The 27,034-nt window shown below is 43.7% G+C and overlaps 7 protein-coding genes across 10 annotated transcripts in view; 5 read left to right on the top strand and 2 right to left on the bottom strand.

Annotated features, from left to right (window-relative positions):
* Nucleotides 1-1,813: 1,813 nt before the first annotated feature.
* Pdss2 (Decaprenyl diphosphate synthase subunit 2) lies at nucleotides 1,814-4,150 on the top strand. The gene is made up of 3 exons (XM_017174860.3): nucleotides 1,814-2,558; nucleotides 2,830-3,019; nucleotides 3,100-4,150. The coding sequence occupies exons 1-3, from the start codon at nucleotides 2,200-2,202 to the stop codon at nucleotides 3,904-3,906; spliced, it is 1,356 nt and encodes a 451-aa protein (XP_017030349.1). The 5' UTR covers nucleotides 1,814-2,199; the 3' UTR covers nucleotides 3,907-4,150.
* Nucleotides 4,151-4,276: 126 nt separating this feature from the next.
* LOC108080205 (methyltransferase-like protein 22) lies at nucleotides 4,277-5,531 on the bottom strand. 2 transcript variants are annotated; one of them, XM_070286034.1, is made up of 2 exons: nucleotides 5,431-5,531; nucleotides 4,277-5,235 (listed from the first exon to the last, which is right to left on the bottom strand). In XM_070286034.1, the coding sequence occupies exons 1-2, from the start codon at nucleotides 5,458-5,460 to the stop codon at nucleotides 4,387-4,389; spliced, it is 879 nt and encodes a 292-aa protein (XP_070142135.1). In that variant the 5' UTR covers nucleotides 5,461-5,531; the 3' UTR covers nucleotides 4,277-4,386. The 2 variants fall into 2 exon arrangements, with proteins under 2 accessions (XP_070142135.1, XP_070142136.1); XM_070286035.1 differs by lacking the exon at nucleotides 5,431-5,531 and adding an exon at nucleotides 5,293-5,298.
* Nucleotides 5,532-5,668: 137 nt separating this feature from the next.
* On the top strand, nucleotides 5,669-7,000 carry LOC108080207 (histone-like protein 18C). 2 transcript variants are annotated; one of them, XM_017174865.3, is made up of 4 exons: nucleotides 5,669-6,076; nucleotides 6,146-6,364; nucleotides 6,430-6,704; nucleotides 6,861-7,000. In XM_017174865.3, exons 1-4 carry the CDS (start codon nucleotides 5,789-5,791, stop codon nucleotides 6,880-6,882), a joined length of 804 nt encoding a protein of 267 aa, XP_017030354.1. In that variant the 5' UTR covers nucleotides 5,669-5,788; the 3' UTR covers nucleotides 6,883-7,000. The 2 variants fall into 2 exon arrangements, with proteins under 2 accessions (XP_017030354.1, XP_017030353.1); XM_017174864.3 differs by lacking the exon at nucleotides 6,861-7,000 and having other exon boundaries at nucleotides 5,670-6,076; nucleotides 6,430-6,824.
* Nucleotides 6,910-8,687, top strand: Polr3E (RNA polymerase III subunit E). The gene is made up of 3 exons (XM_017174862.3): nucleotides 6,910-7,051; nucleotides 7,108-8,190; nucleotides 8,249-8,687. The coding sequence occupies exons 1-3, from the start codon at nucleotides 7,022-7,024 to the stop codon at nucleotides 8,597-8,599; spliced, it is 1,464 nt and encodes a 487-aa protein (XP_017030351.1). The 5' UTR covers nucleotides 6,910-7,021; the 3' UTR covers nucleotides 8,600-8,687.
* LOC108080208 (cancer-related nucleoside-triphosphatase homolog) lies at nucleotides 8,653-9,440 on the bottom strand. Its single transcript, XM_017174866.3, has 2 exons — nucleotides 9,288-9,440; nucleotides 8,653-9,226 (listed from the first exon to the last, which is right to left on the bottom strand). The coding sequence occupies exons 1-2, from the start codon at nucleotides 9,331-9,333 to the stop codon at nucleotides 8,685-8,687; spliced, it is 588 nt and encodes a 195-aa protein (XP_017030355.1). The 5' UTR covers nucleotides 9,334-9,440; the 3' UTR covers nucleotides 8,653-8,684.
* A 624-nt stretch (nucleotides 9,441-10,064) lies between these two features.
* Nucleotides 10,065-27,034, top strand: part of siz (Brefeldin-resistant Arf-GEF family protein schizo) — a 54,176-nt gene continuing 37,206 nt past the window's right edge. The window contains exon 1 of the mRNA XM_041775275.2: nucleotides 10,065-10,836. Coding sequence (XP_041631209.1) covers nucleotides 10,418-10,836 — 419 coding nt within the window. The 5' untranslated portion in view covers nucleotides 10,065-10,417. The remainder of the gene's footprint in view (nucleotides 10,837-27,034) is intronic.
* LOC121502218 (uncharacterized) lies at nucleotides 19,071-24,860 on the top strand. 2 transcript variants are annotated; one of them, XM_070285409.1, is made up of 2 exons: nucleotides 19,071-20,773; nucleotides 24,633-24,860. In XM_070285409.1, the coding sequence occupies exons 1-2, from the start codon at nucleotides 19,820-19,822 to the stop codon at nucleotides 24,723-24,725; spliced, it is 1,047 nt and encodes a 348-aa protein (XP_070141510.1). In that variant the 5' UTR covers nucleotides 19,071-19,819; the 3' UTR covers nucleotides 24,726-24,860. The 2 variants fall into 2 exon arrangements, with proteins under 2 accessions (XP_070141510.1, XP_041631208.1); XM_041775274.2 differs by having other exon boundaries at nucleotides 19,071-20,797.

The following is a 27,034-nucleotide window of genomic DNA, read 5'->3' as shown; positions in this document are numbered from 1 at the left end:
CGATCGATCGCGGCAGCGCTGCCGGCAGAAGTAGGTCACGGCCACACTGCCGAATTAGGGCAAATGAATTCCTGGAAAACTTCGAAGCTTAGAAGTCGCGCTGCTCCGACAAGTTCCAAAAAGTAAATGTGCAAGTGTTCAACCGCGTGTCCGCGTCGACCAAAGTTCCTGCAAATCCTTCGATGAGCATGGCCGCCGGCCAACCCACGCAGCCAGTTGGAGGAACCCTCCACCAACACCAGGGACGTATTCGCGCTGCCATCACCATGGAAGGGCGAGGATTTGTGGCCACCCTGGACACCGGAGCTTCACACAGCTTCATCAGCGAGGACCTAGCCCGAGAGCTAGGCAACGCGAACAACACGCGGGATATCAGGATTCAACTCAAGTTGGCCGACGGGACATGCCGAGAACTCACTCGGGCCCTCGCCGCAAACATCTACCTCGGGAACAAACGCGCCCCAACCATCCTGCTAGTGATGACCGGAGTCCTCGACGGCATTCTCCTAGGCATGGATTTTCTTTGCAAGATTGGAGCCACGATCCAGTGCGGGGGACAGACCGTCAGCTTGCTACCCGACGACTACACTGAGCCGCCTTGGGTTCAAGAACAAAGAAACGCAAGACGCCGGAAGGAAGAGCCACGCTCTGTCCACTTCGAGGAGCCACACTCCACCCCTCACGAAGGACCATCGACAAGCCGCCGTTCCGCCTCGACGATCGACGAAGACTCGGCCGCCGAGATGCCACCAGTAGCAGCACCCAACCGCCCTCCGCTGCCGACACCCGGCGAGTACACCGCAGCAGTGGGCCGACGCAGGGCCGAGGAGTTGTGCGACGTGCTGGGCTCGTCCTCCGCCAGGCCTCCCCAGCCGGACGATCCCCGATCGACCAGGAGCCGACCACCGACGCCGATACCGGAACGACGAGGCAGTCGGGGAAGCGCACCCTGGGCGGACAGCCCCTCCGGATCCTCGTCTGAGGAAGAACGGCCCAGCGACCGCCAAGTCCATGTCCATTGGGTGCCCGCTCCAGACGGGTGGATCACGCCCAACGGCACGCTGCCCGCACCGCTCATCGGACGCATCCAGCACCGGCTCCAAGGAGCCAGGCGAAGAACCCTGCGGTATCTGGAGAAGGAGCAGGGCCAGCGCTTCCGGGTGCAGCTCAACCGGGACGACCACGTCCGGGTGTTCCTACGCCACACCCGGAAGTAAGGAGGGAGTGTGACGACGCGACTGGTCGTCACAAACTTTGTAAATATTGTAAATACTGTAAATAATAGATTAAGCTTAGAATTAGGTATAAAATTAAGCTACACAAACTCACACACACACACACACCCCCAAGTGTTCAACCGCGTGTCCGCGTCGACCAAAGTTCCTGCAGATCCTTCGAGGACAATGAAGCAAGTTGAGGGTGAGCATGGCCACCGGCCATTAATTAGACTCGGGACTTACCCCGCCCCCTGCTGGGCCGCTGAGGTTTTACCCCGGCCACCCAGACGCTTCCGTATAAACTGTTCTGCTCTTTTTACCGCAACTTAAAAACGCGATATCCAATCAGAAATAAGAAAATCACATTTTAAGTAGAATTAATTAAGCTTCAATTCTGCATACTTGATTTTTTTGTAATATGCTTCCCGACTTTCCTACGAAGGTCGAAACTAAAATTTAAAAGTTACAAATCGTACCATTTTTGGAAAGCCCCACATGCAACAGTTTCCGTACGTTTAGTTTGCCCATCGCTAAGTGGGACCGCATTACTAAAAAGTGTGGCCAGAGCGTGTGATTTTTCGGGCAGGTCTCGGCTGCACTGATGACGCTGTGCGAAAACCTGTTCTGTTCCCGCCGCCAGCCTCCCGGACCCACCGCCCCACCTGCGCTGCGGATTCCATGACACTGTGTGGGGCAATAAAAACAAACAGAACGCTTGGCGGCCGCGCCTGCCCTGCCACCTGAGCGGCCAACTGTAAAAGTGGGCCGCCAGCGAAGAAGAAGCAGCAGCAACAACACGGCGACAGCAGCGCCGGCAGAGGCAGAAGCAACCGATTGGATTCAAAAGATTTCACTTTTCGACTGGCGACTCAACGGAGCGGAGCTAAAAAAAAAACAGATTTTCCCCCAACCAGCAAGTCGTGCGCCTAATAATTGCGGTTTTGTACCTGAGAAAATCAAAGCTCGAGAGCAAACAGCCAGAATGTACCGCGCCAGGGGATTACGGATTATTATGCAACGGTTGCATCAAAGGATTCCCGTTTCTGGAGAGCTGCATCCGTCCGCCGTTGCGCCTGCGCTGAAAACTTTCACTTCGCAGCAGCAGCAGCATCACCGTTGGACGTCAACGTCGACTGCGGCGGGTAAGCAGTCGGCCAACGTCCAGGTGACTCCTCCGCCGCGCCACGACTGGAACCGGGCTGTCAGCGAGGCGGAGAGGATCGTGGGCTATCCCACCTCCTTTCTCAGTCTGCGATGGCTGCTAAGCGATGAGATCGCCAATGTGGCGCTTCACTTGCGCAAGCTGGTGGGCAGCGCACATCCTTTGATGAAAACAGCCAAGTGAGTAAATCCAATCGGTGAGGGACTTGTAAGATTAAAGGTTTAGGATAAAGAAAGTGTTTTTTTTGCGGATTTCAAAGCCATTGAATTGATGTTCAAAAGCAAGGTACAAAAAACAGATCTGCACACAAGACTTTCATTTGTACATTTGAAACTTTTAAATGAATTTTGTGGCAATGTATTTTTGAAGATACTGTTCATCTTTAAATTCTAAATTTATTTTTAAGTGTTCTGACTTTTCTAATAATTCGAAAATTACCCTTTTTTTAAGGCACCTGCTCTACAATGGCAAGAACACTATGCAAGCCTGGGGACTGATTGTGCTTCTTGTGTCCAAGGCAGCAGGACATGCACCCAGCGTGCCCGATGTGGAGCAGGACAAGAGTGCTGGCGTGCTTCATTCTCAACGGGCCCTAGCTGAGGTTACTGAAATGATTCGTATCTCTCATCTGGTGCACAATGTAAGTTTTACCCTGTACTGACATAAAACTATTGAAATGAACAAATTGATTAATTATTTCCTTCTTTTATTTCCTTGTAGAGCGTGGTAAATCTGCAGTCAAGCACTCAGGCTGGCCAAGATGGGGCCACCTACGACGACATGTCCTTTGGCAACAAGATCGGCCTTTTGACCGGCGACTACCTGCTGGGCCACTCCAGCGCAGAGCTGGCGAACTTGCGCAACCAGGAGGTGGTGGAATTGATCTCGTCGGCAGTGCGCGACTTTTCCGAGTCGGAATTCATCGGCGAAAGGGATGAACAAAACAATCCGTTGCCGTACAAGCCGGGTACGTTCCAGCGGCCATCGCTGAGCGTTGGCGTAGACTTTAACGAACACGATGTAATGACGCCCATGCCGATCGCCCAAGTTCTTGGCAATCCGGAACAGGAATGGGAATGCCGGAATATACTGAATGCCGGGAGTTTGCTGGGCAAGTCCTGTCAGGCATCGCTGAAGTTGGCCGGCCAAAGTGAGGAGCTCCAGCGACATGCTTATCGCTTTGGCAAGCATTTGGCTTTGGCTTGGCAGGCTTGCCTCGACGCCGAGCCCTTCCAGTGTCCCACCCTGCCGCTGGATGCCACTTTCAGTTTGGTCAGTGCTCCAGTTCTATTCCACTTGGAGCATGATCCATCAATCTACGCCCAGCTGGAGGCGGGCAAGCAATCGGTGGATAATATTGATTACGATAAGATTCACAAGGCAATCCTGGCTGGCCCGGCGTTGGCAAAGACCAAGGAACTGCAACGGAAGCACACGGCTGCGGCTCTTGCCGTTCTTCAGCACTTTCCGGCCACAGATGCTCGACAGGCTCTGGAGAACATTATTCTGGCCATGCAGGATCTTTGATTCACAGCGAAATCTTTTCCACGGGTTCTGGGCTTAAGTTTAGTTGTATTTATTCCATTTGGGTCACCACCTCCTCCATGAAAGCAAAAAATGTATGACTAATCTAAGGGTTTTCGTACTTACAATTTGAACTTTGAAATTTGTAAAAATTGTTAATTCGAGTACATTAGGTGCAAAGTATGAAAGTTCCAAGAAGTCCCATTGTTAGTCAATATATATTTGTACTTTTTATATTGTTAAACAATTTATTAGTGTTTTGATGGGGAAGAGAGTTTAAGAGGTCGTTCTCTTATAATTTCCTTGCTCTTGTGTTAATTTTTCCAATTTGGTTTAAATCAAAAACCAAGGTTTGAGCACCATAGAAAAACCATTATTTCTTTAATTCCACCTTTAATGCAAGTATAAAAACAGAAATAATTTAACTAGAGTTAGTTACAATTAATATAGAACACAGAACGTGGTTTTTGTGGCCATGCTCCTCTAGCGTCTGGTGATCTTCATCAGAACCAGTTGCTTGCAGCGATCGTACTCGAAATACTGAGGAAAGTCCAGCGGTAGATGCTCCAGCTTCCACGGTTTATTTGCCGTTTGACGGAGGAAGTACTCGTACATAGGCGCCACCGAATCACAGTCTTCCAGGGTGAATACATAGCGCTTTTCCAGGGCCATGTATATGGTCTTGGGTCGTCCGATTTGTTGGCTCTTGTCCAGAAACTGATCCACCACACCGATAAAGGCATCGGTAAGGGTATCGCAGTAGATAACATCGCCGGCCAGGATGATATCGCTCTCATCTATGGCTTTCAAGAGTTCCTTCGATTGCTCTCCCCTTGGAGTGAGGAAGTTAAATTCCAGGACGGACACCTGGCCAGTTAGGAGCCCGGAATTCCTTTCAACATTGCCGCGAATCAACTTGAGGATGCAGCCCAGATCCACATCAGTGCAATAAACTTTGCCGGGATTGTGGATTCCAGCGGCTATGCTGGTAAGGCCCACGCCCGCACCCAGTTCCATGATGGTTTGCCCCGCAAACTCCTGCCGCTTGGCAAAGAGGTAATCAGCCAGGAGGAGCGCACCGCGCCAGACTTGCAGCCCCACCAGTCGCAGCTCGGTGGCCTCGGAATGCTCGAGTTCAATCAAACCGCGCCGTGGCCTTGGCACCTCAAGGTCACCATCGCTGTCCGTCGTAGTCCCGGCCAGCTTCTCCTCCGGATAGACGAAGCGGAACTTGGACACCGCACGGCTGCCGTCCCGCGTGGTCTGGTAATTGGTCTCGCTGTAGATCTCCGACGTGACCGTGAACATTGTTGAGTTATGTATGCATCGCGGCTATAAGTGTAAATATATATTATATATGTTTTTAATGTTGCGGTCGGCGGCAGTGACATATTCCCGGGCTATTCTACGGCAATATGGTCGCACTGTCGCCGCATATGGACAATCGATTGATTTGTATTTTATCGATTTGTACAGTGGTATTTTTTTTGTATAAAAGTTTAAAATTTAAAAAGTTAAAAATATTGCCTTTGTATTGTGTATATAAACAAATTTCATAATTTTGAATAGTATTAATAGTCGTATTTTATTTTTATAAAGAAAACAATTAATTTTTTTTTTAGATTTTTTATATATTTTTACTTTTTTTTCCCTAAATTACCATACATAAGGTATATGTTTAGAAAATAGTTTTCAATTATTGACCTTGTCAAGCAGTCCGTGACTTTTCAATCATTCCAAAACTACCTATTGTGGCTCAAATGACCCCTCACATTCAGTCTAAACCGTTAGCTTGAACGAAATAGAAGTATTTCAATAGAATAGACATTTTTAAGGAAAAATTCTTTAGTATCGGCTTTTTTGTATAAATCTTTTTTTTATTTTGATGTACAAATTCATTAGTGCAAAAGTTCAGAACATTTTTAGATCCGTTTTTTACGTGTATAATCAAGCAAATATAATGAGCACGCAAAATATTTCCTCTCCGGGGGGTAGTGTTTTTGATTGGTCACTTGTGGCAAAGGACTCGGCTACACTGGATATCGGTTTTTCCAATTTTTTAAATGATTACAAGCTAGTTTGCGATGAGCATTTGACCTACGAGGAAATATTGGATAAGGCTAAATGCCGGTGGGCTGAAATGACGCAGGAACAACGGATGCAGTTCTTTCCGGTAATATGTGCTAACTGATCTAGAACTCGAATATTTCCCAAATCATTGGATATCTAATGCATTCTACAGGATGATCTGAAGCAGAGCGTAAGCCCCAACTTGATAGCCGGCGACCGGCTGGTGGAAGGAAACGCCACGGAAACACCAACAATAAGTGACACTTCTACTTGTGGTTGTTACGATACGGGCTTTGCCAACTATGCTGATCTTGTAACAATGCGACTTACGGTTCTTCTTGCGGATAAATGGGAAGAAATGTCCCAGAGTGAGCGAGCAGCGTATGCTGGTGTAAGTGAAGCTAAAACGTTTTAAAAGCTTATTAATTAAAATTATATGGTTTCCGCTCCTTGTAGAAAGATAATCACAATGGTGCCGCCAATGACTACGAGCGTGGCCACGACCCGCGAATATCCCAGATGATGATTGAAATGTTCGGGCACGAATGTGATCATAAAAATATGAAAATGAAAAGCCAGAAGGCCAATCCCAAGTGCGCTAAGCCCGTAAAGAAATGTTCGCAAAAAAGGAGAAAGCCGAAACCGAGATGCAGCAAACCAAAGCCGAAATGTAGTAGGCCTAAACCCAGATGCGCCAAGCCTAAACCCAGATGCGCTAAGCCAAAACCGAGGTGCGCCAAGCCGAAACCAGAATGCGATTTCTAGATGCCCAACTAAAAAACTAAATCATGTTTTGGCACTACTTTCAATAGACAATCTTGGACCGCGAAATAAAAACTAAACTAATTGAATCTTTTATCTTTCTTTTCCATTACCAATTCCTGTAGATTTGCTCCACTGTGCCGGTAGCTGCTTGGTCTGGCAACGCCTGGGACCAGAGCACGTTAGGTGTGACCAGCTGCGGCGGAGGGGAAAATCCTGAACTGTTTTAGACCGATTTCAGGGGAATCTTTCGAGCACACTCAACAAAAACGAGTTCAACAAAAATATGGACGACGATGATCCCGTTGTGGAGGAGGTAAGGTCCTGGCCAAAGCATTTTCCCTAACTGATTTTCCACTGAATTCCCCATAGATACCGGTGTTCCTGTCGAAGAACCTGCAGGACAGCTTGTATCTCTTCCAATACCCTACGAAAACGGAGCTGCCAAACCACGACGGCTCCGTGGTAGTGAACTGCTGCGTGAAACCCTTTGCCCAGGAGGTAAAGGTAGACTTTGGCCTGGACATTGAGTCCACGCACTTCGATCGGTTCAAAGGCGAGCAGTTCGCGGTGGCTGCCGACGGTAAGAACACGTACGGAGCCGCGCCGCCCAAGGGTCAGGAGAGACCCACTTATAAGCGTGGCATCATGGACAAGCAGGCCTTTGTCAGCAGCCGGTCCATCACCGATGTCAGCAAGTATATTGTGGGCATCTACACCGATCGGGAGGTCCACCTGTCCCCGCTCACCTCCATCGTTCAGCTGCGGCCGGCTCTCAGCCATTTCGACAAGGAGGACAAGCGAAAGAAGGCGGAACAGAAGGCCCAAACAGAGGACGCCGACGACGATGAGGTGCTGCAGCAGGTTACGGTGAAGTTTGCCCGCGGTAATGCCAAAACCTCAAGCGGAAAGGAGCAGCGCGCCGGCACTTACGATGGATTCGTACAGCGGATCGCGGACGAGCCGTGGTGCGAGGCCTATTGGCATGCGAGGGGCACTCCAACAGCCGAGTTGGAGCGCCAGAAGCTATTCGCCACCAGTCACCAGGGCAATCAGGCGCTATCCCTCGGTCCATCGGACTATCTCCGCCGCCTACTGCCCTATGACGAGCATGTACAGCCGGTGGACACGGCACCCACTGCCGGAGCAGCTGCCGCAGCTCAAGTACTGCCCGTTTACAACAAGGCCATGTTGCGCACGATGCCACTGCTGGAGCAGCTGAGGGTTCTCCTGCGTGATGCCAGAATGCTCTCCTTTGCCGATGTCATTGAGATACTCACCGAGCACGTGGATTCGCATGTGTCGCCGGAGAAGGTACTGGCCCTGCTCCCCCAAGTGGGCATCCTGCTGCACGGCAACTGGGTTCCACGGTCCGAGGTGGTCTTCCCTGAGCGAATGCTGTCCCACGCCAACGGCGTGCCCGCCGAGCAGATGATTCGCGCCAGGGATTACATAGTAAGTGTTCGGGGTTGGATTCGCATTTGCCATTTATTAATGTATATTTTGTTTGCAGCTTTTTCGGTTTTCCCGCACCACTGGCCTGTTCCGCGCACAGGTTATGGCCGCCACCCAGCTGCCGCCCGCAGAAACCCTGGACGTGCTGCGGACGGTGGCTCGTGTGAATAATGCGAAACGGTGGGAGCTGCTACTGCCACCGGACAAGGAGTTCGAGCAGAAGCATCCAGAGTTGGTGCAGCGCCAGGAATACCATTGGCTCGCCTCTGAGCAGCACTACAATGAGATGGACTGGGCTCGTGAGACGAAGCGCGTGCGCAAGCGGTCTACGCGCAAGAGCGAGTCCCAGTCATCGTCCATGCAGCCGCCACCGCCCGCCCTGAATCCTCCAGCAGCTGCGGAAGCGTAGCATCCGGGCACCTCCGAATGGCGGAGAGGGCGGCGCAGTGGAAGTCTTATACATTTAGGCACTAATAAAACCCAGACAAGCATCTTTATTTTGTTACCAGCATTGACTTTGTGATTAGATCCGCGATTTTTTTCGCAAGCGAATCCCTGTTGGATTTTGTCACCTGAAACAGCATTGATTTGGGTGACTTCCTAAGCTGCTCCACCAACCTCAGGGAGCTCTTTTCGGGTATTGTGATCACTAAAGGAATTAGTTTCTTCTCTAGGAGATTATCAACGGTGGTCTCGAATCTCTTGCTAAACATCTCCATTTTACCCACTTCATCAATGACCAGGAGCCCTGGCTTCTCTCCATCATCCTTGATTTCCAGCTGTGGCAGTGCGAGGTCTTCAAAGTCCTGGACATACACCCAATACTTGCCCACTTTGGGGCGTCGTTTATCGGTCTCGCCTACGTTTATGCTTCGGGCCAGGACACCTCGTTCTCCGCTTAGAGTAACCACATCAAATCCAATCCGTTGGCCATTGCCAGCTTCACGCACTTCCTCCGTGTAGAATCCTTGCAGGGAGTGACCTTTCTCACCTAGCTTTGAGCAGATCCTGCGAACCAGCGTGGTTTTACCAACTCCTAAAGTAGCAGGACACTCAAATCGAATGATTGTAAAATTATAAATAATTTAAGAAGCTACCTGGAGGTCCTGTGATCAGAAGAGCCCGAAACAGGTCACTTTGCATGTTTTGTTTTAGATTTTGGTTTTCGAACGAGAACTAGATCAACCAGGAATGCATTACAAGTAGTTCCATAAATAAGTAACGTAAAAAACGATATATTTTTTAGTTAAAAATTTTGGGATGGTGTCTAAATCACTTATATATAGGATTAAAATTTATGTACCATACAAAACATTTATGGCTAATTAAGATATTAACTGTCAATTTAATATAAAACAAGACCAAAACTATTAAAATATCGATTTAATTTTAAAATCTCTGTTATTACACCAATTATTTTGTACAGTCAATACTAAGGAATTTAAAGAAATCTTCACTTTGTTTATTTAAGGTAATACCGTTTTTGGTCGTTAGAAATCAATACAAATCTATATAAACTTAAAATTATACAAGGAAATTGTACTATTTATTTTAATAAGATTACACTATTTTCGTCCAAATTAAGTTTACTTTCAATTAGAACTTTATGGTATGGTATCGCCAAAAAAGAGAACAATCGTCTATATCTTTAACCATTTTTCTTATTTAAAAAATCGTTGAAATTATTGTTAACATATGCTAGATGAATATTAAAAAAATGTATTTTTAAAGCTATTAGCTGGTTGTACATTTCATAAGGTTTTCAATTTCAGATATGCTAGATCTAGCCTGAAATAAGCTAAACTGGCAGCACCGGCTGACAGCGCATCGTTGTCTTGAGATTTTATATGGAATGTGTGTATGGTCATACTGTTATAAAACTTCGAATTGGAGCGTGCGTCGCGTTTTCGTCGCGCGTGAATTGAATATCCGTAATTCCGATCCGATCCGAATCCAATTGTTGCTCGCGACCCATTGTGCCAGCGGGCCCCTGTGAAGCGCAAGTGAAGTTTAGCTCGAGGCAAGCTGCTTGCCCTTGCCATTTGTATACCGTTTCCTACTGCCGCCGCTTCCCCCAAGCGCTCCTCCACCATTCCTTCTTCCATTCGTATTCGCGCGAGTGCGTGTGCGTGGCTGGCGACGATGTTTAGGCCGTAAAGAGAGCCGAAAAGAAGTGCAACACAAGTTACCGCTAAAAGCTGCCAGTTAAAAGAAAAACAACCCAAGAATGTCGGAGGCTGAGAATCCAACTCAGAGTCCGGCTAAGCGCTCGGAATCCGATCAGGAGCTGCTCCTCCACCAGACCACGCAATCCCTGCTAATGGCCAGCTCCATGATGTTCGTGGAGACTCCCGGCCCAGGCGGCGGTGCTGGTAATGGACTTCCTCAGGTTCTGGGACATGGCCCGGTCTCTATGGGTTCTATGAGCTCCCTGCACCTTGGCCATGCCGCACAGCATCAGCACCAGCACCACCACCCGATCCTCCCCTACAGCGTCGACGAGCTGCTGCGGGAGAACAACGCCCTGCACTCGAAGATCAAGGAGCTGAGCATCGAACGGGATCGCCTGCTCTGCGAGGTATCCAATCTGCGCCTAGAGCTGGATATGTCCGAGCTGAAGAGGCTGCCCATCGATTTGGATGAGAGGTGAGTGCTAGTTAAATAAGTCTATTTAACAGTATTGTTGTTATAATTGAACATTATTTTTAATAATAAGTATTACTAAATACGGATTTTAGATTGAAGTTATGCTCTCTTATTTTTATACTTTTACCTGAATCTTAATTTAAACAAAATGTGCCAAGACTCGCAGGAATTTCATTAAAAAAGAAATTATAAAATTGAAAAAAGCTACACGGAGAATATATGATTACAATTTCTTATATGTTAATGGTCTATCAATATATTGTGTTTCGTTTTATTGTATGTGGGTTAATTTCTTCAGTTCTTCTTATCAAGGCTTTAAAGTTCCCCATCAGTGCATCGAAATAAATTAATTTAACGACGATGTTTTACTCCTTATCTAAGAAACCGCGTTTTGGTAAATTGATATACTATATATGATGATATTACAGTTTATAACCAATAAGAAAATTCCTTATTAGAAATCCCGATTTATGTTAAAGTTTTATTTTGTATTGAATATAAATTTCTACAGAAACTTTTTTGTGAGTGTGAAAATATAATTTATGAAAACTAAAGATTTCCTTTTGTCACTTCCATTGAGATCGCCATTTTCGGCTGCACTTCCGATGTTTCCCTTAGCCCCCAACCATATAGTGTGCGGTTCATAATGCCCATAGTGGAGTTTTGTTGTTGACTCAACAACTTCTGGTTGAGTCACATTTTCGTCCCCTTGTCCTTGCCACCTTTGGCAGCTGCAGGCTGGCAAGTCCGTCTTACTGGTTTTTGCAACCCCTTTTTGCAATCCCTACTACCTGTGGGCTAATCGACACAGTCGCGGTCAAAATATTGTACCTATTAGTAGTTTTTTCTGCAATTCCGATTGGAATTTCCGCCAAAAAAGGTGGCCTACTTATCTTTGCAGAACAATGATAAGGATTTTTAAAATATGTTTTTGATGTGACTCAGAGTCTTAAAATAAATTATCTTAAATGATAATCGAAAATGTTAGTAATATTATAATTAACCTGCTTTCCTAGGTACTCTATAAATGTTGGTTTTGGCACTTGATAGTAAAGTCTTCTTATCTTTGCAACCAGATATCAAAACATAGCGGATATTTCTGCCAAATCACTGAACTATGTGTGTTTTGGGTTGATTGGAATTTCCGTACATAAAAAGTCACACACTTATCCGGCTGAACATTAGATAATTTTTTACCTTTTGTTCTGAGCCATTTTCTATGAGTCAGCTTTGTTAGAACTACCGTTGCTCTCCGCTTATCGATCGCGCAGTTTATTGTATTTTCTCTGTTTGTTTTGCTCTTTATCGCTCAGTTTTTCCTTGCTGATAAGTAATAGTGGCACTTCAGGCGATAAGGGCAGTCCCAAAACAATTCCCACAGCTCGGGAATTCAATGTTAAGTGCAAGTTTCGATCAGTTATTCGGGTCTCGACGGGGAGATTAACCCACAAATGCATGGGTAAATAACAGAGAGAGGTATTAATAACGATACGTCTGGCATTTGCCATTGACACAGCCGAATAAAGGTGGAAATATCTCAATATATTTCGTACCTGACTTTGTTTTGCATGTGGTCATGCCCCAACGGCAGACAATCTGAAAAATACGACGTTATTTTTTGTTTTATACAGATATGTATATACCCAAAGTGGGCGCAAATAAAGCGCAGTTATCTTTAACCGTTTTCTTCATTTCGGGTCTTCTTGGCCTCTAAGGTCTGCTAGAAGATTCGTGGGCTCTTCCAATTATTCGCTTTGCGTTTTCTGTTTATTTTTTTGCACGCCGCTGCTCACCTTCGTCAAAACATTCAAATACAAAGCACCAAAAATAATAAGAAGCTTTCGCTGTGCGATCGCGAATCTTTGGATACTCTTTCTTAGGATAAAAATATAAAGTAAAATGTATTTATTATCAATAGTGTTTAATTATGTTAAATTGGAACAGTATAAAGTATATTTTATCTGAATAAAACTATTAGACTCGATTTAAAATCATAGACGATAGGGTCCAAATAAGAATATAGGATTTTCCTAGTGTTTTTTTGTATGAAAATTGTATTCGTACGATTCACACAATAAAACAGCGAATATACATCAGAAAACTGTGTAAAATATTGCTATAAATATTATTATAAGCAAAACTTCAAATATAAACAAATGTTATTTAACTTACTGTATTCTCTTTTAATTATTTTGTCTCCTCATCAACTAAAACATAACCTCTATTAATAAACAGTAAAAACCAAACGAACTCATTTATTTACATTTAAATAAAGTTGAACTTTATGAGGGCATGCTTATATTTAAACGAGAACTCGCACGGCTTATGAGGAAAATGTGTCCGCCAGTAGTTAATTTCCCCCATTACACCATTTCCTACAGCACCCACAACCTTATACCTTTCAATTAGCATAACTAAATGTAATGTGCAAATGCTATTCGTGGTTTAGATCCATTCTGTGATAACCTTTTACAAGATTAGCCACACGCACCGAGTCTCATTCGAGATTGTGCATCTTCCATTAGGGGGAAGAGTATGTGCATATGACAAGCGGAGAGACAGACTCGAAACTCAAGATCAGAGATGTTGAAAATGTGCGGGCAGCTTTCTGTGTAAGGTTCCCCTGGTTATGGTCGTGGTTTTTTCTTGGTTACTTCTGCATTTGGTCACTCATCGTCACTCGCACACCGATACATGCTCTCTCGCACTGAAATAAAACACAGAAAGAATTAATTATAAATTTTGGTATTTAAAGTGTAATTAATTAAACTTAATTGGCATTCAAAAAATGTTTTATTTAATATTAAAACCTTTTATATATTAGACTTATTTGATTATTATCTAAATCTTTATCTGTACTTAAATCTGTAGAGGATAAGAATCATGTGGAATCCAGGCTTCTGTATATTTTGAAATTCTGTCACAGAATCCATCTAAGAATTAAATTAACATTTGTATTGGGAAACTTATTATTACTATTAAAATTATCCAAACCCGCTGCATGTCTACAATACCATAAAATACCAAAACTATAATGAAACATAGAATATCATAAAATGTGAACCCCTTAAATCACTTCTAAATGTTGTAATAATTTTGTTCTGTGCAGAGACAATGTCGTAGTTCGGCCTGCCGCAGAGTTCAGCTCATTAGCCAGTTATCATCATCTAATAAAGCAGACACACGCACCGGAAAAACGGGGAAAGGAGGGGATTGGGGAAAAACACTTGCCCATTTCAACAGAGCTTTTGTAGTTGTTTTAGGTCTCTTTGTGATAATTAAGCGAGTGGAGAGGAGAGTCTATTAATTTCATACGCCCCTCTTTAAAATGGTCATGGGGAGGATGGGATAACGTTTTCCGACTACTTAATGAGCGTGTACTGTATACTGTGACTTCAGTAGGTGAAGTACCATAGTTCTCTGCCCTTCGTACTTCTGTCTTTGTATTTATGTTTTTTTTTCGTTTAATTTGCATGCAACATTTGGACTGAAGATTGCGGTTGCCCCATTATTATGGGGGTTTTATAAGGGGGGCGGAGTTTAGGAGTTTGGTGGTCATGCGTGTTGCAAATATCTCAGAGGTTTTTTTTGTTTTAATTAAAAGATATGCCAAATGGACATGCATGTTGAGGGATAAAGATGGGTAAGAAGAGGTTTGGATGATCTGAATGCATCAGCAGATGGGAAAAACATTTTTATTGGGCGGAGCTAAAGTTAGATAGTAATTGCAATTGATTATTCACTTTGAAATCCCACACTGCGGTTGGTTTTTTTGCTGTAGTTGTGTTCCAGATGGTCTTCCAAAGTATCTTTTTAATAGTATATACATTTAAGAACCAGAAAGTTACTAGTAAAAAGAGTTTCTTGTGGTTCTTGGTTATTTTGAGTTGTCTGAGAATACTTTTTATAGATTTTTTTGTGAGTCCTCGATTTGCTTCCTAAAAAACTTTTTCATACGTCTTTGTGAAACCAGGAACCTATTTTTGACATGATGTGTGAACACTCTGCTTAAAGTTAAGTATATATCGGTTTTGTATCTTTGATCACAGGTTTTTCCTTAATTTTTTTTTATACAAAAGCTTGTGGTCACTTTAGTTCTATAATATCTATAATTCGTACCTCCTCTTATGAATTACCATATTGACACAATGCCCTTGGTTGCCACAATTATAATTATGACAAAGCAGTTATCCATTACCAGTAATTTCTGTCTATATGGTTTCGATTGAGGAAGTGCGCCCCGGCACTATAATTTCTCTCCCAAAGTTCTCTATTGCAAATTAACACAATTAAGTTGATCGCTTTTCTGGGGTATTCCACTGATCGCTCAACACACATGTGCTGTGTTCCCATCATCCCCATTCTCATTCCCACCATGTGTCCGTGCTCCAGACTAGACCATTTATTATGCATCCAATAAACAAAAATGAAATTTTCAGTTTTCGATCGAAAAGTGAGATCATGCCTCTGAGCAGACGAAAAATAATAATTAAAATCGTTTATTTATATATTTGTGAAATGTTTAATAAACACTGTCTCTCATTGCCAACTGACATTCAGACTAAACTGTCAAGTCGCTAAATATTATTTTACAAATAAAGATACAAAAAAGCTCGCTTGCGAGCTCAGTTGCAAAAAATTCCAGTTGGCAAAGGGGCTTAAAGTCTTTGGGGGATTAGTTTCGAATTGAACAATGTAATCAATTAGAGGGCGTCCCGTTTGGGTTGTAGCAGTTTGCATACGTCGTTATCTTATATAAAAAAAGCTTTGGTATTTATTTTTTTTTTTTTAAATCCAACTCGTGCAGCTCGTTACGCACACACTAACACGATGATTGATGAGACATATGCGTCCATGTCCCTGCCCAGTGACAACTTCCGAGTCGACTACGATTTTCCTCATTCAGCGGAACTCGCTACCAAATTCAAATGGCAGCCAGAGCTCTCATTGCTCCAGCGGCGGCTTGTCAATCGTGTTTGGCTCTGACAGCAGCGGCCCCAGTGTGCTGCTCTTTACATGGCCATAAGTCCCGGTCTTGGCCATCTTCTGGTAAATTTGCTACTCGATTCTGAACGGCTTCTCGCATGCGCCCCAAAAATGGTGATCGTGTGCTTTGGTTTCGAACCTAAAAACAGCGGAATTCTCCTTTGTCTCTGACTTAAGGAAGTTGAGTTGTTGGATGGATGGTCTATGGAAACACGCGTAATGATCAGCAGCAGTTTGGTTCGTTTCTGTAGGAAGAGTTATATTTTTGGGTGACGCGTTCCAGATCGTTAAATGTGGTGGGAAAATATCTTAGGAAATCTGGATGTTTTTTGACAAATACTAATTACTACTTGGTCTATCAGGCAATCGAACTGTAGTGTGTGTATAATTAGTATTAAGAATGCAATCCTGTTAAGAAACAAGTAGGAAAACTACAGTTAGAAGTTATGGAAAAAATGCAATTAAACTGGGCAAAAGGCTGAAGTAAATGTTAACAAATATGACTAAGAACATGTTGCACAACATCCATTTGTGCTACACAATTGTAGAACAAAAGAAACATTGTTGTTCGATTTTACCAGGTATAAAAAAAAAGTTTAAACACTTTAATTAGTAATGAAGTGAGGTATCAGCAACCAAATTCCAATTTAATTTTGTCACACCATCAAAAAACAATTAAATCTTTGCTAACTCTGATTTACCATAGTAAGCATCAAGCTTATAACTATTTCTGAAAGTTGTATTGCCTCTGACTAATACACATTCAAGAGCTATATTTAAATGATTTCTTAGAAACTACTTGGCAAAAGGGATTTCTGTTTCTTATCAACGCTAGAAAACTGCAAAAATCCCATTAAAAGTAAGTTGAACACAAAATAAAGGCATTAGGAAATTGGAACAGAAACAGATTTCCCTAATTGGTTTTAAAAATTCAACAAATAAAGTGGTGTATCAATCGAATTTGCTATTAGCAAACGCTAATAAGGCACTCATTCTGTTTTATGGTGGTGTGATTATGATCAAAAATCTATGAATAATTAGTTAGTATTCATCATATATGTAGTTGAAATATGATCTACTGCCTTTTATAACTAATAAAATGTAAGAACAGTGCCTTTGTTGGTTAAAAGTTAGACCTCTGTTATAAAGCACTAGAACCTTGTACTGTATCTTATCATTTTATTGCTTTCAACCCAATAAAGCTTTCATCACCATTACCCTCATCATCTCAGCCCTTGAGTCTTTGTCTTATCTTTCGAAGGAACCAGACGCTCGCCCTATGACAAAGTCTTTCAAAATGTCTGGGACGACATCTCTCATCTGTTTATCCCCACTCCACTCCACTTATCATCTGTGATCTGGTTTAGTGCTTCGACTTACTTAAATAAGATTTTGCCAGACAGACAGACAGACAACTTCCGGTAGAAGGTTGGAGTTGGATCACCCAAGTACGAGTACCACCCACTTCTGAGGTCGCAAAACGTGGGATCTATCAATCAATTAGCGCTGCCACGCCAAGTCATAAAGAAATCAGCAAAATGAGGAAAAGACAAATGGGGATATTTTCGTGGAAAATCGGAATAACAAACTGCAATGACCCTCCCTCTCTGACATTAATGTTGTAAAATTAAAAAACCATAAAGAAAAACGTGAAAAATTTTTCTTCGCTCTATAGTGTGTTTGTGTACATTGACCCAAATTTTTCTTTTTCGGCGGGAGGGATTCCCTCTCTTCTCAGCGCCATGGTTGAGTGGGGTACTTCGCCCTGGGAACCCTCCTCTGGCACGCCCCAATTGCGAGTGCCAAGAAAATGCGTTGTTGCTCAATTTCCTCCTCGCTTTTCTGCCACTGAGTGCAGCGCCCTCCTCCTCCTCCGATTTTAATATTCAAATTTTATCTTTTTCTCTTTTTCAAAATTAAAAGCTCGAAAGTATTCAACAGCTGTTGTTGCATGTGTTCGATGAGTGTTTTTGGGCAGTGTTGAACGAATTTTGAGGGCTACAAGTTACAAATCTAGATAAATTAGTAGCAAATATGTAACTAGTTTTGTTGGATTAATTGTAATGAAATGATTCTAAGCGAAATATATATTTATTTATATTTATATATTTTATTTTTAGTTGAACTTTCTCACTTATTTCTCATATTATTGTATAGTTTATTCCTCAAAAATTATTATAGTAAATTTTTAAATCCACAAATGCTTTGGTTACTGCGTAAAGCTCATTCTATTGTTAATATCTTAACTTGTTAATATTAAATTAATTTATTTAACAAATCGAATTGGTGTAGTATATAGCTTTTGCAGTCAAGTTGCCAGCACTGTTGTGCTGCATTTGTTTGTGTAGGCGCTGCAGAACCAAACAAAAAGCCAACCAACAAATATTTTGCGATTTATATGAATTTTTGTGGGTTTTTCGTATGCATTTTATTTATTGTTTTTTTGCTTTTACAAAGTTCATTTTTGTGTTGCTCATCGTTCATATGAAAACCGATGCCCCCGGCACCGATTTCCCCGAAGTGATATTGCCGCCATATCTTGACCTTAAGACTTGTGTCTTTCGCTGCCAGCTCGCCAACGTCAATGGACGCAGCAGCAGCGACGCATGCGCAGACGCCAGCTTTTTAGCTTATTTCTCTTTTTTATATATATTTGTCGGATCGTTTTTTTTTTCTCGTATTTTTATTGGTGACCCAATGGAGCGTCGGAACGGCGCCGCTGAACGCACTCGGCCAAACGCCCACAATATATAATAATTTCGTGTTTTTAAATGCTGTTTATGTTGATTTCATTCATCGACAAAGAAACCACAAAAAAGCGTAGTAGTGAGTGAGCCAAAAACGTAAAACGAAAATGAAAACGAGTCGAAAACGAGAGCCACATGCAAATTGAAAGCGAATTGAATATATATAGTATTTTTGAAGTAAGCTGGTCAGCAAGAGAGTTGGAGCTGGTGCTGCTGCTAGCCAGTGGCAATGCACTTGGAAAAATATTAACTAAGATAATAAACTAGTTAAAAAAATTGTAATCAACCTAAAGTCTTTCTTAAAAATATAAAATATACAGAAATATTGAAAATTTGTATCTTTTTAATTATTTTTCCAAGACTTTATTTATTATAAAACTGAAATTAACAAAACATATTTATCGTCGAAAGCAATTAGTTCAACTAACTGAGGAAACAAAGCTCATAATCACTTTTAAAAATATATAACATACTAAATTATTTAAAAATGTATCTGTCGGGAGCAGCCGCAGCAATCAACTTAATATCAATTTAAAATCATTTATTGTTTGCCATTTGGTCAGCATCTCTGACAACAACAATGTAAACAAAAGCTCCCAATTATCTATTTTGCAAAAGATAAGCCGAGATAAGCGACTGCGCTCGCTGTTCTCTCGGACCTACGCACTCTCAACATTAACATTCGCTTTTGATCGCTGGTACAGAGCAGCTCGTTCGCTCTCGCTACCACAATAAACACATTGAAAATCGAACCACATTCTCGGCTTTCCTTTTAACACCGTTCTGACACACGCATAATTCTCTCTCGTCAATCATTCGCAAAAAAGGTGGCATAAATTAATGCCTCCTCTGAACATTTGGTGACCCCGACGTGATCGTGAACGTGTGTTAAAGTTAAGCAATTATTAAATATCGTTTTAATAATTCTACGCGCCCTTTGCATGTGTCGCTGCAGGGCCATACACACACAAACTCTTTTCGCATCGCTTCGCCCGGTATTCGTACATACCGTCATACATACATACATACATTGTACAGTTAGAATCGGCTGCTGTACAGTTTGAATTTTTCTGCATTACGGAAGGTGTTACGCAACTTCGCTCGCCAGGCAGAGGTCGCTGCCCGTTGTTTTCGGCTCCTTCATTACCCTCAAATTCGTTCTTTGGTTTTCGCTGGCCCAAGTGCAGGTGCAGCGGAAATTTCGTGTGGTGGCTTTCGTATACCCTACAAGCGGCAAATAAAAATTAAAAATGCCAGCCAAGCATACGAAAAAACCTGAGCTCGCGCCTCACGCACCAAACGGCGAGGAGTTTTACCGGGCTAAGGCAGATTCTATGGTACGCCAGCTGGCGGCCCTAAATTCTTTTTTGACAGAGGAGCAGTTGGCCAAGTTCGACGAAAGCGAGTTGCAGGTGCGGTTGGACCTAATCGAGCGCATGTACTCTGACTTCGACAGCTCTCGACTTAACCTCGAACAACTTGTGCTTGAGGAGTTGGAGTCAGATGCGCGCTTAACCTTTACCACGGCATATTGTGAGACGAAAGGAAAAATCTGCCGCCATCTCAACAGCGAGAAGAGAAAGTCATTGGCAAATTCAACTGAGTTGCATGGCATCATCGGTGGACACGCAGCCGCCTTCAAGTGCAATTCGCGGCCCACCAGGCTACCGGAATTTCAGCTTCCGCGATTTGGCGGAGCATACATCGATTGGCCGGATTTCTACGCCATGTTCAACACTGTGGTGGGAAAGAACGAAGATCTAACAAAAGTGGAAAAGTTTCAGCATCTTCGCGCATGTTTAGACGGCATTGCACTGGACGCAATTCGCTCGCTGGAGCCCACGGAAAATAATTACGACAGGGCTTTGGAATTGTTAACGTCGAGATTCGATAATAAATTATTGCACTTTCAGGCACATGTTCGGTCTTTATTCAAGCTACCCGGAGTGGAGAAGGGCTCCGCAAGTAGTCTGCGGCAGTTAAGCGACAAGGCAAATTCTCATTTGCGCGCCCTGGCTACTATGGCCTCTACACAGGAAATATATGACGGCCTCTTAATTCATCTCATCGCTTCAAAACTGGACGTTCAGACCCAGGAGAGGTGGGAAGAAGGATTACCTTCCAAGGAGCTGCCAAGTTGGGATAAATTCTCATCGTTCTTGGACCTTAGATGCCGCATGATGGAAAATTTGGAATACGCTATGGTAAACCAAGCACCTAGCAAGCAGGTTGGAAAAGTAGCCAACAGATTCTGTCGTAGCACCCTCATTGCTTCATCATCAGCTATGCCATCATGTACCTTGTGCGAGTCTAGGGAACATTATCTGACAAAATGCCCACAGTTCTTAGGATTGAACCCCAATCAGCGGTATAGAGAGTCCAAAAGGCTACATCTTTGTCTCAATTGCCTACGAAAGGGACACAGCCTACAGCAATGCAAGTCTGGCAACTGTAGACACTGCCACCAGAGGCATCATAGTCTTCTTCATTTGGAAACAAATCCCGTTCCAACCCTGGCCCAGCCTGTTCCAGAAATACTTCCGCAAGGATCATCTCACGTCTCTGTAGCCTTGTCCAAAACGCCGCCGTTAGCTTCATTGTCGCCTAGAACCGAATACGTCTTGCTTGCCACCGCCATAGTCTACGTGAAAAATCGCTCTGGCGTGTTCGTGCCATGCAGGGCCTTGCTCGATTCGGCTTCGCAAATCAATTTCGTCACATCTCGTTTCGCCAATCAGCTTCAGCTCAAAATCCATCGTTCAGTCATCTCCATATCAGGAATCGGTGAATCCTCGCTCGCTTCGGATAAATCGGTTCATATTTTCGCTCAGTCGAGCAACGCAAAGTATAGCACTTCGCTCTCTGCTGCTGTCACCCAATCAATCACCGATTACCACCCGCATTTCGATCTCAACGCGTCTGAATGGAAAATACCGGAAAATCTCGAGCTCGCCGACCCGCTCTTCTACAAAAGTCAACGCATCGACTTGCTTATTGGAGCAAGCATATTCTTCGATTTACTTTGTATTGGACAAATTCGATTAGGCAGCAACTTACCCACTCTGCAGAAAACCAGACTTGGCTGGATCGTCTCAGGGGGTCTATCGGTAGGATCTTCCATTCGCTCATCGTTAGTTTCTTTATCTCAAGAGCCCAGCACTCAGTCGGAGTCGGAATCGATCTCTGAGATACTAAAGAGATTTTGGGAAATAGACAACTGCACAGATTCCACAAAAACCATTTCGAAAGAAGAAGCTCTATGCGAGCAGCTATTTCAGCAGGAATACACTCGGCTTGAATCTGGCCAATATTCGGTACTACTTCCTGCCAAAACTAGTTTCGATGCTCTAGGAGATTCGTATGATCGTGCACTTATTCGTTTTAAATCACTCGAGACCAAATTAGCTAGAAATTTAGAGCTAAAGTTGCAGTATAAAGCCTTTATAGAGGAGTACCTGAACCTTGGTCACATGTCTCTAACAACTAAAAATGCTGCGCCTCATCAGTATTACCTACCTCACCACTGCGTCCAAAAATTGGAAAGTACAACAACAAAACTGCGAGTTGTTTTCGACGGCTCGGCGAAGTCCACTTCGGGATATTCGTTGAACGATTTGTTGTACGCTGGTCCTTCTATTCAACCAAAAATCTTCACTACCCTGCTTCGTTTTCGATTTTTCAAGGTTGCCTTGTGTGGAGATATTTGCAAAATGTATCGCTGCGTTCGGGTTACGCATCCCCATCAGTTTCTGCAATGTATTCTATGGCGCGATCGGCCAGAAGACGAGATTCAAGTTTACTCGCTTGACACCGTAACGTATGGCACGAAGCCTGCTGCCTTTTTGGCAATTCGTGCAATGCAGCAGCTATCCTACGATGAAGAAGCGGAATTTCCAGTAGCAGCTAAAATCATACGCACAAACTTCTACGTGGATGATCTAATCGCAGGAGGAGACACCATTGAGGAGGTAGTTGAAATTCGTCAACAAATCAAGGCGCTCCTGGAAAAAGGACACTTTCCAATTCGCAAATGGTGTTCTAACGAACCTGCTGCGCTAGAAGGAGTGGATGACTCGGATCGGGAGAAAGCTTTAAAGTTCCACGACGGAACCGACGTTACAAAGGCGTTAGGGTTATCTTGGGACACGCTATCGGATAGCTTACTTTTCAGCTTCTCAAACGAATGGACAGAGAGGCCCTCAACCAAGCGCAGCATCCTGTCTGCTATCGCTAAGTTTTACGATCCCCTTGGACTAATAGCCCCAATCATAACCAAGCTTAAAATTTTCATGCAGATCTTATGGAAGGATAAGCTCGACTGGGATGAATCCCTGCCGCAATCTTTGCATTCCGCTTGGTTGGAGCACATGTCGCAGATCGCCACAGTTGCTTGTTTGAGGTTTCCACGCTTTGTTCTGCAGCATAACTCATCGTGCGAAATACATGGATTTTGCGATGCAAGCATGGCAGCTTACGGAGCTTGCATCTATGTTCGATCAGAGAACCAAGGTATCGTTTCGTCGAACCTACTTTGCTCGAAATCAAGAGTCGCACCCTTGAAGACCCTCACGATTCCGAAGCTAGAGTTATCTGCAGCTCTTTTACTCTCTGAGCTTGTCTCTCAAGTGGCACAAATCGCACCTCGATCTTGCACCTTTCACTGTTGGTCAGATTCGACAATAGTCTTGGCTTGGATCCGACAACCTCCATCAGATTTTAACATTTTCGTTTCGAACAGGATTTCGCAGATACAGGAAAGAACTAAGGGAATGACTTGGAGGCACGTACCGTCACGGCAGAACCCGGCGGACATCTTATCTCGTGGATGTACCCCTATTGAGCTGATGGAATCAAAACTTTGGAGTGAAGGACCGCAGTTCGTACTCACTGATTCTTCTACATGGCCCGATGACTCGCCCCCTGTCAAGGAACTTCCTGAGCGTCGACGCAGCGCATTGGTGCTGTCGCAGGAAATGGACATCTCACACAGTTGCAAGTTTGGAAACTCGTTTTGGAGAATGCAGAGAGTCTTCGGATATATATATCGGTTCCTTCAAAGGGTCAGCAAGGATCGAGTACGGCATAAAGGAGAGCTTACAGTCGAGGAAATCAAAGGTGGGACTCATCTACTTATTAAAGGAATTCAGCGCGTGCACTTTGCCGAGGATCACAAAGCATTAACCTTGAAGATGAAGCTGTCGCCGAGAAGTAAACTTCTGTCCTTAAACCCATTTATAGATGCAGGAGGTCTAATGCGCGTCGGCGGACGCCTTCAAAATTCGCAGCTGGATTTCGATGCCAAGCACCCTATGATTCTTCCCAAGTCTCATCATATAACCTCAGCTATCATTGATCATTTTCATCGCAAGTTCCTTCATGCAGGAGCGCAGAGCTTGTTAGCCGCTTTACGACAGAGATTCTGGCCCATTGGAGGGCGAAAAACGGTTTCTGCTGTCATCAACAAGTGCATTCAATGTTTCAGATTAAAGCCCAAGCTAGTAGAACACATCATGGCGCCGCTCCCGGAGGACCGAGTGCAGCCGAATCGCCCATTCGTCATCTCTGGAGTGGACTTTTGTGGCCCCTTTTATTCGAAGTCAGAGGTCAGAAACAGGCCCCCTACGAAGTGCTACATAGCCATATTCGTTTGCTTCGTCAGCAAGGCCACACACTTGGAAGTCGTCGAAGACCTTTCAACGCAATCGTTCATAGCAGCCCTGAAGCGATTTATAAGTCTGAGGGGAAAACCTCAAACTATTTGGTCAGACAACGCAACGAACTTCGTGGGAGCCAAAAACGAGCTAATTGAGCTTCGGCAGCTGTTTCTGAGCGATCCTCAAAACATGGAGCTATGGAATTCCCTTACGTCGATGGAGATCCGCTGGAATTTCATCCCACCTCGTTCTCCGCACTTCGGTGGCCTGTGGGAAGCCGCGGTCAAATCCGCAAAATATCACCTCGTCCGTGTTGTTGGAAAATCAATTCTCACATTTCATGAACTGCGCACTTTAGTTTGTGAAATTTCCGCAATTTTAAACTCACGACCGCTCTGTCCCATTTCAGAAAACCCAGATGACATTAGTGTTCTTACTCCTGCACACTTTCTCATTGGATCTACATTCACTGCAATGGATGAGCCTGATGTCACCCATCTGAACATCGATCGCTTGAGCCGGTGGCAGCGCGTATGCCAAATGCAGCAAACCTTCTGGCGCAAATGGAGCGCCGACTACCTTTCGCTGCTGCAGGAGCGGACTAAATGGCGCCTTCCTGTGAGCAACGTACCGGCAGGCAGCATGGTCCTCATCAAGGAGGACAACGTACCCCCTTTGCGGTGGCGCCTCGGCAGGGTCGAGAGCACCGTCGCCGGAGAGGACGGCGTCGAACGAGTTGCAGTCATCCGAACCGACTCTGGACTATGCAAGCGGGCAATGAGGAAGCTTGCGGTACTGCCCCTGGAAACCACTTCACTTGGAAGCATGACTCTTCCAACGGGGGGAGCATGTCGGGAGCAGCCGCAGCAATCAACTTAATATCAATTTAAAATCATTTATTGTTTGCCATTTGGTCAGCATCTCTGACAACAACAATGTAAACAAAAGCTCCCAATTATCTATTTTGCAAAAGATAAGCCGAGATAAGCGACTGCGCTCGCTGTTCTCTCGGACCTACGCACTCTCAACATTAACATTCGCTTTTGATCGCTGGTACAGAGCAGCTCGTTCGCTCTCGCTACCACAATAAACACATTGAAAATCGAACCACATTCTCGGCTTTCCTTTTAACACCGTTCTGACACACGCATAATTCTCTCTCGTCAATCATTCGCAAAAAAGGTGGCATAAATTAATGCCTCCTCTGAACAGTATCTATTATATTATTTTTCCATGACTATAATAATAATAGGTTGGTTTATATAACTAAATAAATTATAATAATAAGATTACCAAATATTTTCCGAAGATTTTTGTTAGATTTCAGAAATTAAGTTAATAAATATAAAATATGAAGTGTTAAAAACTTAATCTTTTATTGAGAATATCTCTCTTTTGAAACGATTAACGCCTTAAATTTGCATTCCACAATTTCTGCTTGTGCATCTCATAAGCAAACCGTTGAAGCTGAGCTGAGCTAGCAACTAGCCAACCAGAAGATAGCCATTTATATGTGCCATTAATCGATTGTCAGCAGCCTCGTCATGGCTCGCGATCGCCATTGCGGTGAGTGTAGAGTGCTTGGGACACGGAGAGGGTGTTGACTGACAACCAGTTACCTGTTGCCTGTTGCCAGATACCCTGACATGGCCAAGAAGCTTTGTGGCTTCGCGAGAAGGCTGGTGACCAAGATCGCATTACTCGGTGGAAGACAATTAAAACTGGTGTGAGAATTAAAAATGTATCGCATTACCTTATTGTTTAAATTGTTTTGTTTTGGAATTGTGCCAGATTATAAAATGTTAAAAAATGTGTGTTGAGATCACCTTTAAAATGATAAAGTAGTTCTTGATTTTATTATATTTTTAATAATAATAAATAAATCTACAAATAAGTGCAGGTATCACGTGCCCATAAGCTTGACATAAACCTGGACTCTTGTGTGGCTTTTGGAAGTGTGTTTCAATATATAATATGATAAGATATAATAAAAAATATATCAAAGAAAAATATATTATACTATTGAACCTCTAACGGTTGTGGTTCTGGTTTAATATCAATCAATAAATATAAGCGTATCTAAAATTCCTGTTAACCTCTTCTCTCTTATGTATTGATTACTGATTTGCAGTTTGGCGTCTGTTACGGTTTTTAATAAGTCGCTCTCGTATTCGATTTCTGCTTAGTGCTAACTGCTTGGAGAGTTGCATTAGCGGATTGCATTACCCACTTGGGACCGGCGACTGGCAATCATCACCGACTTCATCGTCATCATTATCGTCATGGCAGATATACTATATATCGATGGTCATTATTATCCTCCACTTTTGCCGTGGGAAGGCAAACAAATGTCAGGTTTCTCCTACACCTAAAGCGATATATAGAGTGTGTATATATAAGAAAGTGAGGGGATCTCGGCAGGTGAAAATTAAGTTACCGTTAATTGCCGGCCTGAAATATATAGGATCCACCGCCATCGCCACCCCTTAATTGCCTCACTCAATTAACACAGACCTACCCCCCGCCCATGGCGAATTGCAGGGCAACTTGTCGAATCGATTTCAAACATTTTGAGTAATATCCGTGCTTGGGAAGTATCAGGAAAGCACCAACTTGGAATAACCAATTCGTGTTTGTCGCATTAACATGCAGTAAACAAAACAAAATTGGAAACAAAACGAGTGGAAACTGCAGGAAAAACTAAGCCAGCCAGCCAGACAGCTAGCAAGCAAGCAAGCGCCCCCACACACACACGCTCTTTGCGGCTGAATTTTCCTTCTCATGGCCGCGCCGAGAGCTCTAAAAATAGAG

This window comes from Drosophila kikkawai, chromosome 3L (genome assembly GCF_030179895.1).
Source record: "Drosophila kikkawai strain 14028-0561.14 chromosome 3L, DkikHiC1v2, whole genome shotgun sequence".
In the NCBI taxonomy this organism is placed as follows: Eukaryota; Metazoa; Arthropoda; class Insecta; order Diptera; family Drosophilidae; genus Drosophila; species Drosophila kikkawai.
The sequence above is the reverse complement of the archived record's forward strand: the minus strand, read 5'-3'. Positions and strand labels throughout refer to the sequence as shown.

What these genes read in the sequence shown, in the direction of transcription:
- LOC108080208 (XM_017174866.3), bottom strand. Translation starts at nt 9,333, where the DNA reads ATGCAAAGTGACCTGTTTCGGGCTCTTCTGATCACAGGACCTCCAG. An exon ending in TCTGATCACAGGACCTCCAG is followed by an intron (nt 9,227 to 9,287) that starts GTAGCTTCTTAA and finishes CTGCTACTTTAG; the next exon opens with GAGTTGGTAAAACCACGCTG.
- LOC108080207 (XM_017174864.3), top strand. Translation starts at nt 5,789, where the DNA reads ATGTACAAATTCATTAGTGCAAAAGTTCAGAACATTTTTAGATCCGTT. An exon ending in AACGGATGCAGTTCTTTCCG is followed by an intron (nt 6,077 to 6,145) that starts GTAATATGTGCT and finishes TGCATTCTACAG; the next exon opens with GATGATCTGAAGCAGAGCGT. An exon ending in AGCGAGCAGCGTATGCTGGT is followed by an intron (nt 6,365 to 6,429) that starts GTAAGTGAAGCT and finishes CGCTCCTTGTAG; the next exon opens with AAAGATAATCACAATGGTGC.
- LOC121502218 (XM_041775274.2), top strand. Translation starts at nt 19,820, where the DNA reads ATGCCAGCCAAGCATACGAAAAAACCTGAGCTCGCGCCTCACGCACCA. An exon ending in ACCAAGCACCTAGCAAGCAG is followed by an intron (nt 20,798 to 24,632) that starts GTTGGAAAAGTA and finishes GTCCCATTTCAG; the next exon opens with AAAACCCAGATGACATTAGT.
- LOC108080205 (XM_070286034.1), bottom strand. Translation starts at nt 5,460, where the DNA reads ATGAAATTTGTTTATATACACAATACAAAG. An exon ending in TTTATATACACAATACAAAG is followed by an intron (nt 5,236 to 5,430) that starts GCAATATTTTTA and finishes TTACACTTATAG; the next exon opens with CCGCGATGCATACATAACTC.
- Pdss2 (XM_017174860.3), top strand. Translation starts at nt 2,200, where the DNA reads ATGTACCGCGCCAGGGGATTACGGATTATTATGCAACGGTTGCATCAA. An exon ending in CCTTTGATGAAAACAGCCAA is followed by an intron (nt 2,559 to 2,829) that starts GTGAGTAAATCC and finishes CCTTTTTTTAAG; the next exon opens with GCACCTGCTCTACAATGGCA. An exon ending in TCTCTCATCTGGTGCACAAT is followed by an intron (nt 3,020 to 3,099) that starts GTAAGTTTTACC and finishes ATTTCCTTGTAG; the next exon opens with AGCGTGGTAAATCTGCAGTC.
- Polr3E (XM_017174862.3), top strand. Translation starts at nt 7,022, where the DNA reads ATGGACGACGATGATCCCGTTGTGGAGGAG. An exon ending in ATGATCCCGTTGTGGAGGAG is followed by an intron (nt 7,052 to 7,107) that starts GTAAGGTCCTGG and finishes AATTCCCCATAG; the next exon opens with ATACCGGTGTTCCTGTCGAA. An exon ending in TTCGCGCCAGGGATTACATA is followed by an intron (nt 8,191 to 8,248) that starts GTAAGTGTTCGG and finishes TTTTGTTTGCAG; the next exon opens with CTTTTTCGGTTTTCCCGCAC.